An 18312-nucleotide genomic window follows, 5' to 3' on the forward strand; every position below is an offset into this window, starting at 1 on the left:
CGTTCATCTGCAATTAATAGTGTGGCTTGTTTTAAAGATTTAGGGGAAAACTGAGTGCAAGGGATTTTGCACAAGTCACTTTCAGTTTCTGTAAGCATTTCAGCAGTGAACATTTACATCGCAGCAGTTGAAGTGCGCATCCTAGGATATGATGGCTTGGTCAGTATACTCGAAAGCACCACCAAGCTTCATATTTCTTGATATGCATTTAGAAAGAAGAGAAAGCTTTAAGAAAAGTCTTCAGTGGTCTTGATGAGTCAGTAGGCTAGCCTACCAACTCACACAAAAGGCGTGATAATAATTTTATGTTATCACCTTTCGTTGTGTACTGAAACACTGCTAGAAAAATGGCGTATAGTGTAAACAGAATAGTTCAGATAGTATATTGTTCTATAATTTGAAAAACAACTGAAAAGACAACTCATGAGAAATATGTGGGCTCGAGTAAATGTAGGATGCAGTGGCATATCTTTCTGTCTCTTTCCTTTAGACGTGTTAATGTGGAACTTTAAATATTAGGCTGTGTGAAGCACCAAACTATGTGGAACAATAAAGTGAGCACAGGGGATGTACTGTGCATTATTCATTCTGTATGAATGGTTGATGAAGGAGGTGAAAGCATGTATGCAATATGTAGAAATTGTTAGGTTCGAAATGCAGTGTGCATGTGTTGAAGCAGAAGTAGAGAAGCCTATTGGAAAAGCAAGCATGACAAAGCTCAACCTGCTTGTTAATCTTCAATGTAAAAGGAGCTTTTTCTACTAGTAGTACATCAAGGGAGAGCACTTAAAGCAAGATACAGTATTCGTAGCTGAAGTGAGTGTTTCAGGAATATCTCACAAAAAGCATTGTTTCTCAAGCAGAAACTGGAAAAAGGGTGGTCATTACTAAGAGCCGGAAATGACGTAAAAACCGGCGTAATCGGGCCCTTGGGTGCTGCAGTTGTAGCATACTGGCGGCTTGTTGCTTCATGCAGAAACCTCAGTGAGGGGGCAAAGCTTTTATTCGGCTGTTTTGAGAGATGTGAGCGTTGGTCGAATGAATTTATAGCTCTGCTAACGAAAGCCAACCATCAATGTGGACCGCAGTTTGTTTTGCTCAATGTTTACTGTACTTCTGAGACACATGCGACACGCATTTCTCGCACACCGCGCACGTTTATGTTGCTGACGACTGCACACTGTTTCGACATGGTAATTGCGGCAGAAATTATAAAAACGAGCAGCGCCACGAAGTCGGGCTTCAACTTCAGATACTTGATTGCATAGCTTCCGCAGACCGTTCACACACAATGGGCACACCTACGTAAAAAGTGAATGCTGACTCAGAAAACTGCGCTTTTATTGCATGCAAGTGTTTTGCACCTTTGCTTTCTGCATGAAGTAAAAAATTGTACTGTTCAACGTCCAATCCTTGTTTGGAGTTTTGATTATTATTATTATTATTATTATTATTATTGGTATTAGTTTGGTGTTGGGGTTTAACGTCCCAAAGCGACTCAGACTATGAGAGACGCCGTAGTGGAGGGCTCCAGAAATTTCAACCACCTGGGGTTCTTTAGCGAGCACTTACATCACACAGCAAACGGGTGCTGGCTTTTCACCTCCATCGAAAAGCGGCCGATTTGATCCCGCGTCCTTGGGCACAGTCGAGCGCCCTAACCACTGCGCCACCCCAGCGGGGCTTATCATCATCATTATCATCATCGTTATTATTATTATTATTATTATTATTATTATTATTATTATTATTATTATTATTATTATTATTATTATTATTATTATTGGTGCATATTTGTTTTAATCTGACATGATTTAACATGATTTATTGTAAACCATCTGCCGAACGCAGGCTGCCACAGAGCTCAGGGAAGACGTGTCGTTCCCAGTGGGTGCAACGGTGCCGGAGTTGTCTCCACCATTGACGGGGGAAGTGGACGTCCAGACAGTTTGCAACAAAGTTGTGAAGGGCCGAGAAGCAGGCGTTTCAAACCAAGCTCTGGTCGCGGCAATGCGCAAGCTTTTGGAATTGCCGCACCAAGATCTGCGCACAATGGAGTGCTTTGCGCACAGCATCATGTGGCGGTCGCGACGCATGGAGCTCACCAACCTATGCACTCTGCTTGCCCTGCTTGTAAAGCATAAGGTAAGTTGGAGCGGGAAGAGATGGTAAGTGCATTTTTGGAGAAGCATTGGGTACCAGTCATCATATGTACTACCCATGAGCATGCAACATGAACAAACCTCTACTATGGAAAGAACTGCAAACAATTAAAGGCGGGATCGGTAGTTACTCTGCTGAATGCAGAAAAAAAAAAAGTAGCTAGCGTACCAAATAAATATTGCTTGAAGGAATTGGAAATTACCTCTAAGACAGTGGTTAAGTGTGTGTCTGATAGAATGAGTAGTTTTGATTGGGGGTAACCAGTTATGGCGATTGCTGGATTTCCGGCATTGTCAGCAATATGTAGCTTTTCATATGGTTGAATTTTTTCTTCGAGGCTTCATGTATAACCAGAATTTTGCTTCATTGGGTGGGTATGCTGTTGCTGCAGTTGCTGCAAACCTGGATGTTTTAAATTGCTTTATCTCCCAAACTGTTTCTTGCGTCATAATATGTTTCATTAAAAGAGCGACACTAATTGTGTTGTTACCCACATAACAGAAGCTCCTTTCAGTTGTCTGGACTGGAAACCATCAATTTATCATCACTAATACCACACCCACATGATGTGATGAGGACATGTATGTAGCATACTATCTATCTTTATGATAAAGATCCTAATTGCTGTTTTTTTGTCTCACGCTGTAACAGTTGATGCTAGCATGAAACAAAGCTTGCAAAACAGGTTAGGTGTCATCATTCAGAAAAGGATATGCTAACAATGATTGCTTGACAGGTGTGCCCTTTGTAAAGTTGGAAATACTTAATGAAACTGCCTTTTGCAACTGCCAAGATTTTAGAAAGATTTAGACTTTAGCGCCTTTCACAGTACAAACTGTGAGCAAGAGGTTTGGCTGACGACTGACACAAACGTGAGAGGTGAGGCTTGGGCTGGATAATAGCCAAGGCTGAGGAGGTTTTAAAAGGGATTATGTTGAATGACTGCCGTGACTTTAGAGCATAGCAAAAAGGGCATTTTTCAGTTTTTTCTAGTGATTTTCTCAAGCTGTTGGCATTACAGTTTGATTCTCATTCTCGTTGGTGCAGAAGGGTAGTGAGCTGGAGCAGCGAGTAGTGGAAAAGCTGCGAGTGACCATTCGGGAGAGACTTGGAGAGGCTCGGTCCATGTCGGACCTGACACAGCTCCTGGAGACTGCTGAGCACATGGGCTCCGGTGACCGGAGGTTTGTGCTGGAGGTCCAGGACCGAGCCCTGCATTTGGTGGGATCCCTGCCTCACCCAGACGTGCGCCTCTTGGTGCGCACCTTGGCACGGCTCAAGTTGCGGCCAACACCCCTGCTCCAAGCAGCTGCATTCTACCTGTCCAAAGGGTTGGGGGTGAGTACCGGCCCTCACTCGCATGTCACTGCTTGGGTGAGAAGCACTCGATGCTTTGTTCCTTTAATGTGCCCTAAGTCATGGATAGATCAGCTGGTTTTAGAATTATGGGTGAAGTCTCTTAGCCACAATTTTTAGCTAGATTCGCGGAGTGGAGCCATTCATGGTTTGATTTGGTTTATGGGGTTCAAAAGCGACTCAGGCTATGCGAGGAGACACCGTTGTGGAGGGCTCTGGAAAGCTTGGACCTCCTGGGATTCTTTAATGTGCACTGACATTGCGCAGCACACGGGTGCCATTTTCTTCGTCTCCATTGAAAAGCTGCCGCCGTGGCCGGAATTTAATACCGCGTCCTTGGGCACAACAGTCTAGCTCCCTAACCGCTGTGCCACTGCGGTCGGGTAGGAGCCATTCGTGATTCATTCATGAATCATATTGCCACGAACCTGGCTCGAGCTACCTACGCGCTAAGCTGTGACAAAGTTGCTGTCATGAGAGGAGTGCTCGAGCTGTCTCTGGGCTGGGCGAAACCTCGGCCGCTCTACGGTCCCCTCTATGTCTATGACTGCTCTTCGTGCGGTCCGTGACAATATATAATAGATTGGTCCATGCATGATCCTCTTCCTCTGTCCATGAAAATGATAAATTATGGATTTCTTGTATTTCATACATACATAGTTTACTCAGAGAAAGTTTCATAGTTTTGAATGGGTCTTTTTTCAAGTGACAGTTTTCTGTTTTTTAATCTGTGTCTCATTTTTCTCAAAGTGTTATTTGAAGGACAATCCTGTTCATCCTCTTGCCTTCCCTCCCATACTCTGCAGGAGGATGTGTCCCTAAAGGAAATCGTCAGCCTTTTGCATGCTCTGCATTCACTGAGCTTTCCCGAGCCATCTGTGCTGCAGCAGTTGTCCCGAGCCTTTGTGGAGAAGCTTGCTGATGACACCAAGGTTTCCCTGGTTGCAGCATGCCTCACTGGTGTGGGGCAGTTGTCGTGGCGGCACCCTGGTAAGCTGTCAGTCTTTCTTTTAACACTTAAGTGACTGACATCAGAAACTATTCTAGCAGTGATGTGGAGTGTGAAGCTTCTGCTGCATATTATTAGCTCATTTATTGTAATGACAGCTAAATATCTTTAGCTAAAAAAAATATTTCGTTCTGCACATCTCAGCTTTTGTTTTCTTTTATGTGGTTTGGAAAGTCATAAGAGTCTTTTTTATAGCCATGCCTCTTGAACACCCGTGCCATGACTATTTTTTTATAGAAATTGCTTTCATATGGTGTACAGTCCATTGCAAAAAACTCCTAATAGGTCAAGCAGTGCAATTGGAGCGGATGTGAGACTGTCACCGTACAGTCATACAGTGACTAATTATCACTTGATTTTGCAATTAATGATGCTGAGGAGGTATTTTCGTATCGCTTTTTAGCTTCTATGAACAAATTGATAGAGAGGCTCTGCCATGAAATGCATGCACTCTGGCTTTGGTTAATGATTTGTTGAGTGCTCCGACACTCACAAAATATTTAAAGGCTTTTGGGACAGCGGCTTCCTGTCACTCTGTGGGAACTGAATACTATACATACCAGTTTTAGTGAATGTCTTTTTCTTTCAAATTATATGTTAGACATTAAAATACATGGATCACTGCATGGTACTCACTTGTGACAAATAAGTAGTTTATAATTGAATTTCTTTCTTGATGCTGTTTTGGCGTTGGTTTCATCACCTGAGCGATGGTTGTGACATGTACAAGTTGATATTAAGGCCGTTACTAGAACCAGCTTCAGTTTGAAAACTACCCTCATCCTTGTACATCGCGGGCGGCGCCCGGCGGCTTCCCGGGGTAGATGGCGCGGCGGTCGAAGCCGGCTCCTGACTGACGCTGTGGAGCGGCAGCAAAAGCTGGTGCATGGTAGGCGAATTATTTTTCAGCAGCTGCGACCTTGGTAGTCACAAAAAGGTTAGGAACTAATGTAAAACTTTGCAGGCAACCATTCTTAAGGCTGCCTGCATGCATGCATGCATGCCTGCAAGCAGGCGTTCGCGTGCATGCATGCACGCGAACGCAAGCGCGACGGCGGCACGCGTCACGCGTCACGCGAACAGAAACGCATGTGTAGCTTGGCTCGTCACTCGGATGTAATGAAATAGAAAATTTCGCTCGTTCGCCCGGAAGTGCATGCGTGATCATGAAGTGGATACATGGCAGTGACGTACACTCAGCATATAGTACGTCACTGCCGCTCATTTTGCACGCTTTATTTTTTGTTGTTGCCTTATGATTGTGCTTTGCCGTGTAAATTTCTAGCTTTGTACCAACAATGGTGCAAGGATTCAACGAATGTCTAATATCAACAAAAAAAAACAACAAAACAATGTCACCTGACTACTTGTATAGCGCAAGTTCAAAGGGTGTACTCTGAATGCATTTTGTTTTGCATGTTGTCGCAAGATAATTCAATTCTTGCAATTGTTCTAACTGTTGCTGCATTTGCAAATAGTTTTGCTGTGTACTACATCATAGAAGGATGCATACTATGCCAGCAACACAGAGCGTCGTCGCCATTTCACTTTGCCGTCAGTTCGCGCTGTCGCGTGCATGTATGTCTTCCCAAGTAGGCGACAGAGTGAACGGTGATCACTTTCGCTGCTCCACCTTGTCGAGTCGCTCCCTTTTTCGCTCACCATGTAGCTCAAGTCTTTAAGGTGTAGCAGAAGCGCGCGCGGGATGTCTGGGTTATTTTTGCCAACCGCGAAGGCGATACTTTTCTGGTAAGTTTTGCGTGATTTGTGGTAACAATCAATCGCGTGAAGGCTTGCTTTCGAGCAACTAGATGTTTCTGCACATTTCAGTTAAGACAAATTGTTTATATATGTATTCAAAAGCTTCTACAGCAGGATTTACAATTCAACCGCATTTTCCCCGCCAAACTTGGCAATTGCAATAATGAAGTATGAAAATAGTGGCATGAAAAACTGACGGTCGTGCAATTTGGCAGAATCAATAGGGACTATTCTCAGTTGCTGGTTAAGTAATGTGAAATAAAATGAGCGTGCATGCATATGATCAATAGGCAATTTTAATAAGCATCATTACTTGTTTCTTACCCGCCGTGTATGGAATGTGTGTACACAATTTGTCCGCAGTGGCTATGTAGAGTTTATACCGATATGATTGCGTTGGAATAATTGTAGTTCTCAGATGTAACCTGTTAATTAGTATAATTGTGATTATATTTTATGCTGATTGTGTTCTAAACTTATATTTATTTTTAATTGTGATTGTACATTATGCTACATCATTATATCATATATTGTTTGATTGCTTATGCAAAGTATACTTGCACTAGGCTAACTGCATGACTTATTTAGTTGTCGCTAATTAGTTATCTGCGATTAAAAATTTCACTTCATGCTACAGCATGAAATCCTATGTCGTTGGATAGCTTATGAGGAATATAATTGCACGTCTCAATTGATTGCCGTAATTAGGTAACTGCGAAAAAATGCGAACATTATGCTACAACATGAAGTCATATATGTTTGGACAACTTGTAGCGAATATGATTGCCCTGCAATAATTTTCACTACACTAATTGCACTACACATTCTGCCAGGCAAGTTGATGTTGCATTGCGCTGTTAACAGAAAGCGCGGCAACTTTTATGGAAGCGTGGTCAAATGTGGACGAGCGTGCTGCGCTTTTTTTTCCCTTCAAGTTCTTCACAACGCGCACTGCCTTTTTTCAGAATTTTCGGAAAGTAACGGGCCCGGTCCATGCGGAAAGGATCTTTGAGCACGCAATTTAGTCGTCCATTGACTGAGTGTGCATAGTAGCATAGAGAGGGAGGGACCTTCAAGCACGGAAAGGACTCCTCTTACACACGGACACCCTCACGATTTCAAAATAGCTCGTAGGCAGGGATAATAAAGTGGTTCGTTTCCCATCCTTTCTGCAACTGTCATCAGGCGCTGTGGCAACTTTAAGCACCAGGCTGCCCACATGAAAGAAATCTGCTAACTCAGTGGACTATGAAAAAAACATAATGGAAATAGGAATATAAATTCATTATTTTTGAAGCCGCTAGGGTTCCACGGCGTCAAGCCAGCACTTTGAACTCGCGCGCGCACCGTGGAGGTGGTGGTGGTAACAACTTTTATTGCCACGAAATGAAAGGAATTATTTCGGGCTGGGGCGAGTCTAGGGTGGCCTCCAGTCGGGAGCGACCTCTTGAGCTCGCGTGACGAGGGCCAGTTGCGTAGTTTTCCTTGGGCTGGCCAACAGCTTGTCCCATTCCTCCGCTGAGGGAGCTGGCAAGAGTGTCTTTGGAGGGGGATTGCTGGCGCATTCCCACAGTATATGGTCTTGAGTGGCCTGCGTCCCGTCACCGCAGTGCCGGCATGCAGGGTTGAATTCTCCGTTTGTAATTAACGATAGTCGGTAGGGGCTAAGAATGGCCTTTGTTTGTAGGCGTCTGAGTGTCGTGGCTTGCGCCCGGTCGAGGTCGGGGTGAGGGGCGGGGTACGTGCATCTTAGCTCGCGATAAAAGTTTGTTACCTCCGCGTATGTGCGCGGTGCCTCCACAGGCGCGTCCGTTCCCGATAGATCTCCCGTCTCCCGGTTGGTTAAGCCTCGGGCTAGACGGTCGACCCCTTCGTTTCCGGAGTTACCCGCGTGAGCCGGAACCCATACGAGATTGATGTTGTGATTGAGAGATCGGTTGTGCAGAATTCGCGCCGCGAGTGCGCTTGCACCGTGGAAACGCCTGCAGCTGCCGGCAAACACGCAGGGGCGATGAAGCCTGGTTCGGCTGTAGCGCCACTCACTGCGCGGCGCTCCAGAGTTTTTAAACAAGCTGGTTCTAGTAACGTTGATTAAGGCTACATGAGGCTTAGGAAAATCTGCAATATAATCGCTAATACCTAGTTTTAATTCACTGCAAGACGTAACTTGGGCTGCATGAAGCGTTTGACTGACAAAAAGAATAGCTTAACAATAGTTATGCTATTACAATTTTTCTCATGTTTGAAATGACCTAAACATCAACTTGACGTCACAGGTAGAGATAGGTCACTCAGGAGCGAGCCGGGTCTTTCGAGCGGCTCTTTCAAAAGAGCGGGCGAGCCGCGCTCACTAATAGTGAGCAACTGCCCTCCTGCATGCCCCCCCCCCTCCTTGCCCCCATCGCGCGCATGAGAGAAAAGTGCGCGGGGGAGGGGGGGGGGAGATCTCGGAGGCCATGCCTCCCACTCTTCCCAACAAGAGTCGCAAACATCCCCTCGCATCTTCTCCCCTTTGGCTGTCTTTTGAACTGCTGTTTCAAAAGAGCGAAAATGAGCGGCAGCTCTTTTGGAGAGCCGTCGTTCAGCCGTCAGGAACCGTTAGCGGCAGTTCTTTTGGAGAGCCATTGTTCAGTGAGTCGTCAGGAACCGTTCCGCCAGAGCCGAGTCTTCTGCTTGGTGCGACATCAACGCCATCTATTAGCAGTGCAAGAAAACAACTCCAGTGGGCAGGTAGGAGTGGATCGAGCCGACATACAAAGGAAAGAAAAAAATGTCTGTCTGCCATCTGCACGATCCTCCGCATGCCGTTGGCTGCTTCGCCGTTGTGTCGAGGCTCCGCGCCGGCGACCTGGCAGCCGCATTGCTGCGTGTATGCTTTGGGTGGTCGCCGCCAGTTTCTTGCATCTTTTATTTTGCTTTCTATCTTTGCTATGCGTTGTTTTCTCAAGCTGCATTACAGCAAGATGAATGTTAAATGCATAGCCCCTTCCGCAGTCAATCCAGCAGAAAAAAAATTCAGTTCGGTCACGTACAAACAGTGCTGACTGCAGTGCGTCGTGTGCTCTAAATGGGAAACAGAATGCTTGAAAAATTCAGACCACACTTCACAGCATGAGTGGCGAGCAGGGACGTAGCCAGGGGGAGGGCTTATGGGGCCTCAGCCCCCCACAAAATTTTTGTACTGTCATGCACTGCAGACCAAAACAACCACCAGAGCCAGAAATCAATCTGGACTTTGTCTCCAGTATGTCTTTTTCACACTCAAAAAGCAAAAGGTGCATTTAGTTTTCTGAAATCGTTCATTAGACCATACAAAGGAGACAAGCCATACTATCAGACAAGCTGACAAAGCACGCAAAGATGGAATGCGTGAAAAAAAAACAACAAAAAACTAGGAGGGAGCGTGACTCCACACGATTGGCCTCCGCAGGCAACTCGATCTTCTGACGCCGCGCTGTCATCTCCCTCTCGGGTGTCTTGTTTGCACTGAATCTCGGTGTTCTTAACCGCTATGTATGCTCCGGTGGAAAGTTTGTCGAAGTGGTCTGCTGAGAATCCTCGTCTGTTCGTAACATTTCAGTTTGTTAGAGTGCAAATGCTGCATTATAATCAAAGTTATAAGCACTCTATAGAGAGTGCAGAGAACCATTTCATCTGCTAGTCTGTCAGGAACACTACGTATTCGAACTAATCTTAATTGTATGGCTGGAAAACTGGCTATAATGAATTTTCAGTTCTGCATTTGCTAAATTAAACAAATGATTTTCGTCTGTAACGCTACGTGCGCAGCATACTCGATGGAACGAAAACCCCGGACGGTACTATTCATCCATGCAACCTTTGCGAACCGCTATGCAGAATTTATGGTGCAATTGAGAGGTGACAGGTTGGTGAAAGGTATCTCGATACGGAGGAGGCTGAGCAGCAACGTCAGCACCTCTAAAAAAAAATTTCTGCCCACGCCACTGGTGGCGACTGATGCAACTTGAAGTAGACACAGGAATGAATGAATGAATTAATTAATGAATGAAATACTGTCGGGGTGTGTATGTGGCGGTGAAAACAGGACGGTGGAACAAGTTTTGGTAGGAGACCTGGGAAGAAACCTGTCGCCAGGTAGGAAGAAAATAACAGAGAAACTGGGGGCTGAGAAAGGGTTGTAAGAATATTCGAAAAACGAACCGGAGAATGCAAAAAAAAAGGGGCAAAAAAAAGCGCTATTTAGAAAATAGAAAAATGACGAACATGGACTCGAGTGCATTAAAAAAAAAAGATGAATTTACATCACACTTCAGGTTCTCTTGAATTCAGTGTCTCCAGGAATATAAGAGGGACCATGAATCAGTTAAAGTACTTTTTCTATATTGATAATTCACTATCTGTATCTCTCTATATCACCACTATATATATATATATATATGTATATATGTGTGTGTGTGTGTATTGTAAGAGTACGTTCAGTCTGAGGTCGGTGTTCTGGTCGAACGTTTAACTAGCGCACCAGTCTCTTGCGTCTTCTTCTTTGTCTGCCGTCTTCTTCGTAGCATGCACCTTTTCGACATACGCTTGTCGTCTTTGTCACCGTCGACAGTCACTGAGCGTTGGTGTGACACTACGTGCTCGTTGCCTTTGCAGAGCTTCTGGAGTCATGCTGCAATTGGATGGTGGCTCACCGTTCATCTTGCCGTCCCGCCGACTACACTGCCTGCCTGCTGGCTCTAGCACGGCTACAATACACGCCCGAGTGTCAGGAGCAGCTCTTTCCCGTCCTTCTGGAGGAACTGCGTGACGAGCGCTTTGCCACTATGCCAGCCGTCTGGCTCGACATTGTCTGGTCACTGGCTCTACTTGGCAGGATTCAGCAGAGTCACCTGGACTCGGTTCTTCAGCGTCACTTTTACGCACCCCTTTTGGGTGAGCGGTGCAACTGAAGCTTTTCTAACAATCAGAGGCTGTGTTGTTGGCACACGCTGGTCAATATTCCGGCAAGCGGAATTGTGGACGCAGCGCTAACAGTTTAAGTGTATAGAGCAGTTAAACAAGTACAAAAAGGAGGCATGCACAAGATAAGACGTAAACAGGCTTCCAATGCTTTATTCTTCAAATCAAATCATTTACCCAGGCGGCAGAGACGATTTGCCCAATATTGGTACTATGTTGGTAATATATTGGTAATATGCTGGACCGGACATGGACAACACTCTGCCAATATTGGGCCAACGAATCGTACTGCTTGGGTTCTGTTTACGTGACAGCACTTAACCTCGTAAAAATCCTTCAGCTAATCTGACACAGGTCAAGAGATCAGTTACTTTTTTATCTTCCACGTTCATATTATGAGCATTATGAAATGGAGCATATTTTTTTAATACTGTTATTTTCATTTTTTTTGGCCTCCAGAGGATACAGCTCTTGCTTCGCCTGCACGACAGAAATTGCTCAACCTGATTGCCGTGAGCGATCTGGAATTTTCCGAAGGGCCTCCTTTTCCGAAAGAAGAGGTTGATTCCATTATTGAGGTAACAAGTTAGTGTACACAAACATTACTGGCATGATAAACTATAGTTTGACCATTTTCCTGATGGGGAATGAGAAAAATGGCCAAAAAATTGCTTTTTTTGTCATTCTTTTTATGAATTTATGAATTATGATTTATGATTATTTTTTTAATGATTGCGTTTGGTGCATGATAGTCATAGCTGCTTATCAAATCAAATCAGTTTATTTGCCACCTAGAAGTTTCCAGATGGAGGAGAGCTTCATATAATAAGTAATATAATTAATAATTATATATATGCACCATAAAACTTCATATAGCTAGGCAACTAACCTTTTAATGAATCATTGTATCCGCTCCTATGCCTTATTTTCTGTGCTGTTCTCGGGTCTCGCTGCTGAACATTACTTGGAAGCACTGTAAAAAAAGTTGTTTCTTAAACTGGGGTGGCACTGCATAGTGGGGAAATGATTGAAAAGTCAGCTTTTTTCTCTGTTCTGGTTTCTTGACGAGATGCTCACCTTGTGGAGCAGATTTTTTTCATTTTTGTATATTTTGCCCCCCGCACCCACACAGAACTACACTGTGTACAATAACAACCTTTTTGTTATGATGGACTGTTGAGTTTTGGCACGGCACCTTTGTAAAACATGAAGACAAACATATTTTGGCTGTCCAAAAAAAATGTCCAAGATCATCATTGCGAGTAAGATGCATTCAGAAATGATATGAGCATTGAACTAAATTCCGAGTCTTCTAGGCTGCCACCAGGTGTAGAAGAAAAAAAAAATTGTGCAATCAGAAATCTGGTGTTAAAGCTGCGTTCTTCATTACTCAGCCTTTTCAATTATGGTTATGAAACATTGCCCTAGAACACTGTGATTATTTAAATTAATATGATTGTGAAACATTGCCCTAAAGCTTTGTGACTATCTAAGTTAATATTATTGTGAACCAAATTTGCATTTACTTAAGTCTGTCATCACAATTGAAACATTTAGCGTGACATCCTCTGCATCTTTGCCTTGCCTTTGCACCACAGAACCACAAGGTGCCAGAGGCAGGAGCATTTCAGCGGTCTGTGAAGGAAGCATTGACCCAGCTGGCCCCACTTGGGAGGTACCTGTCATCAACCCCTAGCCTGCCATATGGCCTCTCAGCTGGTAAGCCCTCCCCCCCCCCCCCCCTCCCCCCCAAAAAAAAGGCACTTGGTAGACTTTAGGTTGCACCCGTTCTCACACTTGGCCCAGCAGTTTTCTAGGTCTCATTCCAAGGCTGTTGGTGGCCGTGGGGCCATGTTAAGGGCATACATTAAGTAGTGTCACATTGCAAATCGCTTGCTCAGTTTAATTCCGCCTTTAACTTGGCAGTCATTGTCAACTGTGGCTAGTAACATTGCAGCGTGGTTACTCCCAGCTAATCAGTACATTTTAATGTGTTGCTGCGTGACAGCTGTCAAGCTCAATCTACAGGTAATTTGGCTTGGATCTGATGGCTACATGTCTCGTGTTTTAATTTCACTTAGAGAAATAAGAAAACATTTGCAGACAATACGCTCGGTAGGATCCCCCGAAGGCTGTATTGCTCACTAGGTTTCCGCAGTCTCTTGCGTTTGTAACTTCATTCCATTATTTGAAGGAGATTGAGTGACCTGCTAACAAACATGGATGTATTTGTGGCACCCAATAGCCATTGTGCGGTTATGATAGAATAAGCCTCATGACGAACACAAAGTGTGTGAGCTTTAAACTGCAGAATGCAGTTTGTAGCTTACTTCAAAGCAGTTACTCATTCCGTTCACCAGTTATCCTATGGATACTAAGTGGGCCTTTGCATAAATGCTCATTTTCGAGAACATCGGTAGATTGTTTTGTGCAAGGCCGGTGTCAAAATAATGCCTAGGTCTGATTGGGCATTCCAACTGTCTCTGTTTGTTTCCTTTGGAACTCTTGTTTCAGCTTATTTCCATTACTTTAGTCGAGACTCTCAGGTTCTAATTGATTTTCCAACTGGGCTGTCAAGTGTGTAGACCGCTAGTGGATTTTTGGTTTCCGGCATCTGGTACTTCGTATATAATGTGCGATTCAATTGATCTTCCAAGTGCAATCTGTAACGCGAAATTTAAATTATGTTCAGTGGGTGACAGCGGCCCATCGAAATGAGAAGAAAGTTTACCTTGCTGTGTAGGCTTGGGCTATTTACTAATTAGCAATGTATGAATGGTGAATGGCCATTATAGCCATCACTGTTGGCAGAGCTATCTGTATTGTTTATTCTAAGCATGGACTTTAGCCTGTTAGATATGTGCATGGTTCTTAATGAGACAATAATTGCAGTTAAAGAGCTCAGACCAACTGGAACCTCCAAAAATTAAATTAGAGCCAACTAGAATCTGGAGCTAAGAAAAATGTTCTGACATACGTAATCATGCATGTCTCTAATTAAATCATTGAAGCTGCAACCAACTGACTAGGAAAATTTCAAAAAACTCAAAATAACGATAGTGTAAACGCAGCAGCCTGATAAACAGTGAAATGAAATATTACCACTGCAATGCCACTTCTGTTTACTATCGTTCATAACATCTGGTGTTTGACACATTTTGTGTTCCTTGTTTTCGTCATTATGATCCTTTCTTTCATATCTTGTCATTCCTTTACCAAGTTTTTTTCTTCATTCATTCCCCTCCCACATTGCTTCTCCATTTTATTTCTTCTTTGCGTTCTCACTATTCCCCTTCTTCTTTTATCCTCTTCTCTCCTTTGCGTAGCACCTGCATTCCCGCTTTTTCTATCCTGAAAATGCTGCCCTGCACTAACCCCAACCCCCTGCCCTCCCCCCTTTTCTCAAGCCTGCCTCTGCACGCTGCTTGCTGCACTCTGCCAGATGTGAAACACAAAAGGCGCACATGTGCAGCGCAATTTCAGTGCATGTTAAAGGCCCACTGTCCACCCTCCGGTCGAAAATATTTTCTTCCCCGGTGACTGTGAGACTTCGCCCCTGGAACGCAAGGCCGCAAAATGTTTTTGAAAAGAGTAACTAATAACGCAGTTACAGCCACCGCAATCACCCGATTCTATCCTGCCTCTCTCCTTCCGTTCCCTCACAAAGGTTTTTCACTCTCCTGCCCGAGGTCGTCTAGCCTCCTCAATACAAATTCCCCTTCCTCCTCCGCGTTTGGCGGTAGGTGGGGCGTGGCTCTCCGCGAGCGCGAAAAAAAAAAAAAAAAAAAAAAAAGGTCGAGGGAGCGCGCGCCGCTGGATTCAGTCTGGCCGTGGCGAGGGAAAAGCGCGCTGCGAGCGGTAGACACCCATCCTTCTCCCGTCAGTCAGCTAGACGGACCAATGGACGTCGTTCCCGATACGTACGTCATTATCGGGGCCCGTCGGGCCAGCGCAGGGAGCGGTGAAGCTGGCTTCTCAAAGGAGAGCATGAGGGAGCTTTGAATTGTATTTTCGATGCTTTGCGGCGCGCGTGTCGCTGTAGAATTTTGCACAGACTATCTCCGGTACCTGATCGAAACACTGGGCTCCTTTTCTTAAAAGGGCCTTCCCTGGACAGTGGCCCTTTAAAGCTGCCCAGGCAGTTCAAATTAATCCAGAGCTCTCTGCTATGGCACATGCCCCTTCTTGCTATTCCACCTTCCGCCCTTCGCAAACAGTGTAGTTGAGGTGTCCACAAATAAATGATACATTTACTGTGCCTTTCATTTCCTTAAAACCATATTTGTTTTTTCATTCTGCCTCAGCCCGGCTCTATAGTATTAGTTTGCCTCTGGTCTGTCAACTGCACATGTTAATTGCCATCACACTTTTCTCTGTAGCATGCACCCATGAAGTATTTTAAGGTAAAAGCCTTTCTATTCTCATGATGAATATCTCGCGTTTGCGAGATCTGTTCACGATTTCGTGAGATGTGTTCGCAAGATGTGTCAACAATAATCTACGAGATTACGCGAGATGTGTCAGCAAGACGTCGCAATAGGTTCTGGCTTCAACATAATTTCCCGGTAAGGACGTCACAATAGGTTCTGATGACAAAGCCAAAGAAAAGAAAGTAATGAAATTGAAACGAGTACACAAACATGCAAGATAGAATAAGTAGAGAAAAGGTAGACAGAAGAGGAGAGCGAGAAGGAGGAGGACAAGCTTTCGCCATTATGCTTTCAAGCGAAGTTAAGTGCTATCCTGTAATTTTTGCATAACTAGGTGCATTGTTGCTCATAGCTTAGCGTATTGTTTAAGAGAAAATAAGTACTGTCAAGCATATCACAGAGTAGATGCGTTTTTCACAACGAGCGTTTAACATAAAGCACCACAAGGTGCTAGATTTGTTCTGACTAAAGCTGGAGGGACCTTCATAAAATAAGGCAAGCAGTCAGCAGTGCACCTATTCACACCGCCTGTATTCTGTCCAAATCTGCCTTAGTATTCCTCCAAGTTTACGAGTGGTGTGCCCTGTGTCAAAAACTTCAAGTTTGGCACATCATCCGCCAGAGGACGCGCACAGTACAGGCTGCTTCAGCTCGTCATGCTGGAGATTTTTGTTCATGCACCGAACCTATTCTAACATCATGGGAGAGGATGCGTCATCTGTTCTCATGTGATCTACGTACTCCTGGGAATAAAGGCATGTTTCATATGGAAGAGGAAAAGGTCTGAATGCGTATTTTCCTGCCACTTCAGCTTGGATGGAGGCAAAAGGTCGTGGAGTCTCATGCAGTTATTGTTTTGATGTGTGTACCTGTTGGCCGAAATATCAGAACCATACCCAGGAGGCCTGTGCAGTTCGAATTGGTCTGTTCTATTTCTTTTGTAAATGTATTTATTTATTTATTTTGTTTATTTATTCGATACTGTCAATCCCATCAGGGATCGTAACAGGAAGGGCAAAAAAATACAGAGGTACAAAATATAGTAATGGCAATTAATCAGGTACATGAAAGAATATGATACCAAAATTATGCATAACAAATTATACTATAGCAATAAGACCACACTGAGGAGCGTACGACAAGATTTTCGCGGACAAATAATACGACAAGTGAAAAACAAACGGAAGGAGAAAAATTCGTAATGACATAAGAACACAGTAATTAGTGAGATGTAAGTAGGTTATGTTTCGCACGTGCACTAAAAGCATTTAATGATGAATTATTAACAATGGATGTGTATAAGGTGTTCCATTCGCGTATAGCACGAGGGAAGTATGAATATTTGAAAGTGTCAGTATGGAATGAAAACTCGTTTAGAGTGTGAGCGTGATTATTACGTGTTTGTGGTGTTTGTGATTTTGATATGTATCTTGAAGTGTCGATTTTTAAGTGATTGTGTATTAGCTGGTACATGGTTTTAAGGCGCGCTAGTTTTGCTCTGTTTTGAAGGGTGAGTAGACCTGCCTGTTTGAGTAGTTCTGTTGGTGAGTCTGTCAACCTGTGTTTGTTATATATACATTGTTATATATATATATATATATATATATATATTTGTTATGTTATATTTTGAAGTGAAATAAGGATAATTGCAAAACAAGTGAACCTATAGGAAAAACATTTTTTCCTTTCATTCATCTGAACCACGCGGGGATCCTGCTGTCACTGCCATTTGTTCAGAGTGCCAGAAGAAGCATTTCGGAAAGCTTTTTTATGGCCTATATGCAAATTCTGCTCAACAAATCACTGCACCTGCTGCTGTGTTGTTCAGTTCAGTTCAGTTCAGGCGTTCAGTCGTGTCCGACTCTTCGTGACCCTATGGACCATGTCACGCCACGCTTTCCGGTCTCTCACTATCTTCTTAACATCACATAGCTTCATCTGCAATGCCTCGAGAATGCCATCTAACCATCGCGTTCGCTGCCTACCCCTTCTCCGGCGACCCTCAACCTTTCCCAACATCAAATCTTTCTCCAGCGACTCCTCTCTTCTCATCAGATGACCAAAGTAGCTGAGCTTTAACTTTAGAATTTGACCCTCCAATGAGCAGTCAGGGTTTATGGTAGACAATATCGACTGATTTGATCTTCTGGCAGTCCAAGGAACTCTTAGGAGTCTTCGCCAGCACCACAATTCAAACGCGTCAATTCTTCGGCGGTCAGTCTTTTTCACAGTCCAACTCTCGCATCCATACATCACAACTGGAAAGACCATAGCACGGGTTATACGGATCTTGGTTGGCAGACTAATGTCTCTGCTCTTTACTAGGCGGTCAAGGCTGTGTTGTACTAAGGTGGAAATTTTTCTCGGAAGAGGAGTAGCGCAACCATGCCGCAATGTTGCAGTGTTAAGACGCCCGACTACTGTGTCAGAGTACCCAGGTTCAATCCTGACTGCGGCAGCTTCGTTTCGCCTCTATCGAAACGAAGAGGCGTCTGTGTGCTGTGCGATGTCTGCACGTTAAAGATCCCCAGGTGGTCAGAATTACTTTGCAGCCCTCCACTAGGGCTCCTCTGTCTCTCTTTCCACTTTCACTCCCACCTTCCTCTCTTCTCTTATGGTGTTGTTCAGGTGTCCACAGGAACAAGTGTGACA

General features: G+C 44.2%; 1 protein-coding gene across 4 annotated transcripts in view; it reads left to right on the top strand.

Annotated features, from left to right (window-relative positions):
* LOC146185788 (FAST kinase domain-containing protein 4) overlaps positions 1–18312 on the top strand; it is a 49401-nt gene that overhangs the window by 26670 nt on the left and 4419 nt on the right. For all 4 annotated transcript variants that reach the window (XM_084606717.1, XM_084606719.1, XM_084606718.1 and 1 more), the window contains exons 3-8: positions 1852–2145; positions 3211–3501; positions 4326–4509; positions 10925–11203; positions 11690–11808; positions 12829–12949. In XM_084606717.1, coding sequence (XP_084462843.1) covers positions 1852–2145; positions 3211–3501; positions 4326–4509; positions 10925–11203; positions 11690–11808; positions 12829–12949 — 1288 coding nt within the window. The remainder of the gene's footprint in view (positions 1–1851; positions 2146–3210; positions 3502–4325; positions 4510–10924; positions 11204–11689; positions 11809–12828; positions 12950–18312) is intronic.

The sequence above is a fragment of the Amblyomma maculatum genome, chromosome 6 (assembly GCF_055883805.1).
Source record: "Amblyomma maculatum isolate TAMU_Amacu chromosome 6, ASM5588380v1, whole genome shotgun sequence".
In the NCBI taxonomy this organism is placed as follows: Eukaryota; Metazoa; Arthropoda; class Arachnida; order Ixodida; family Ixodidae; genus Amblyomma; species Amblyomma maculatum.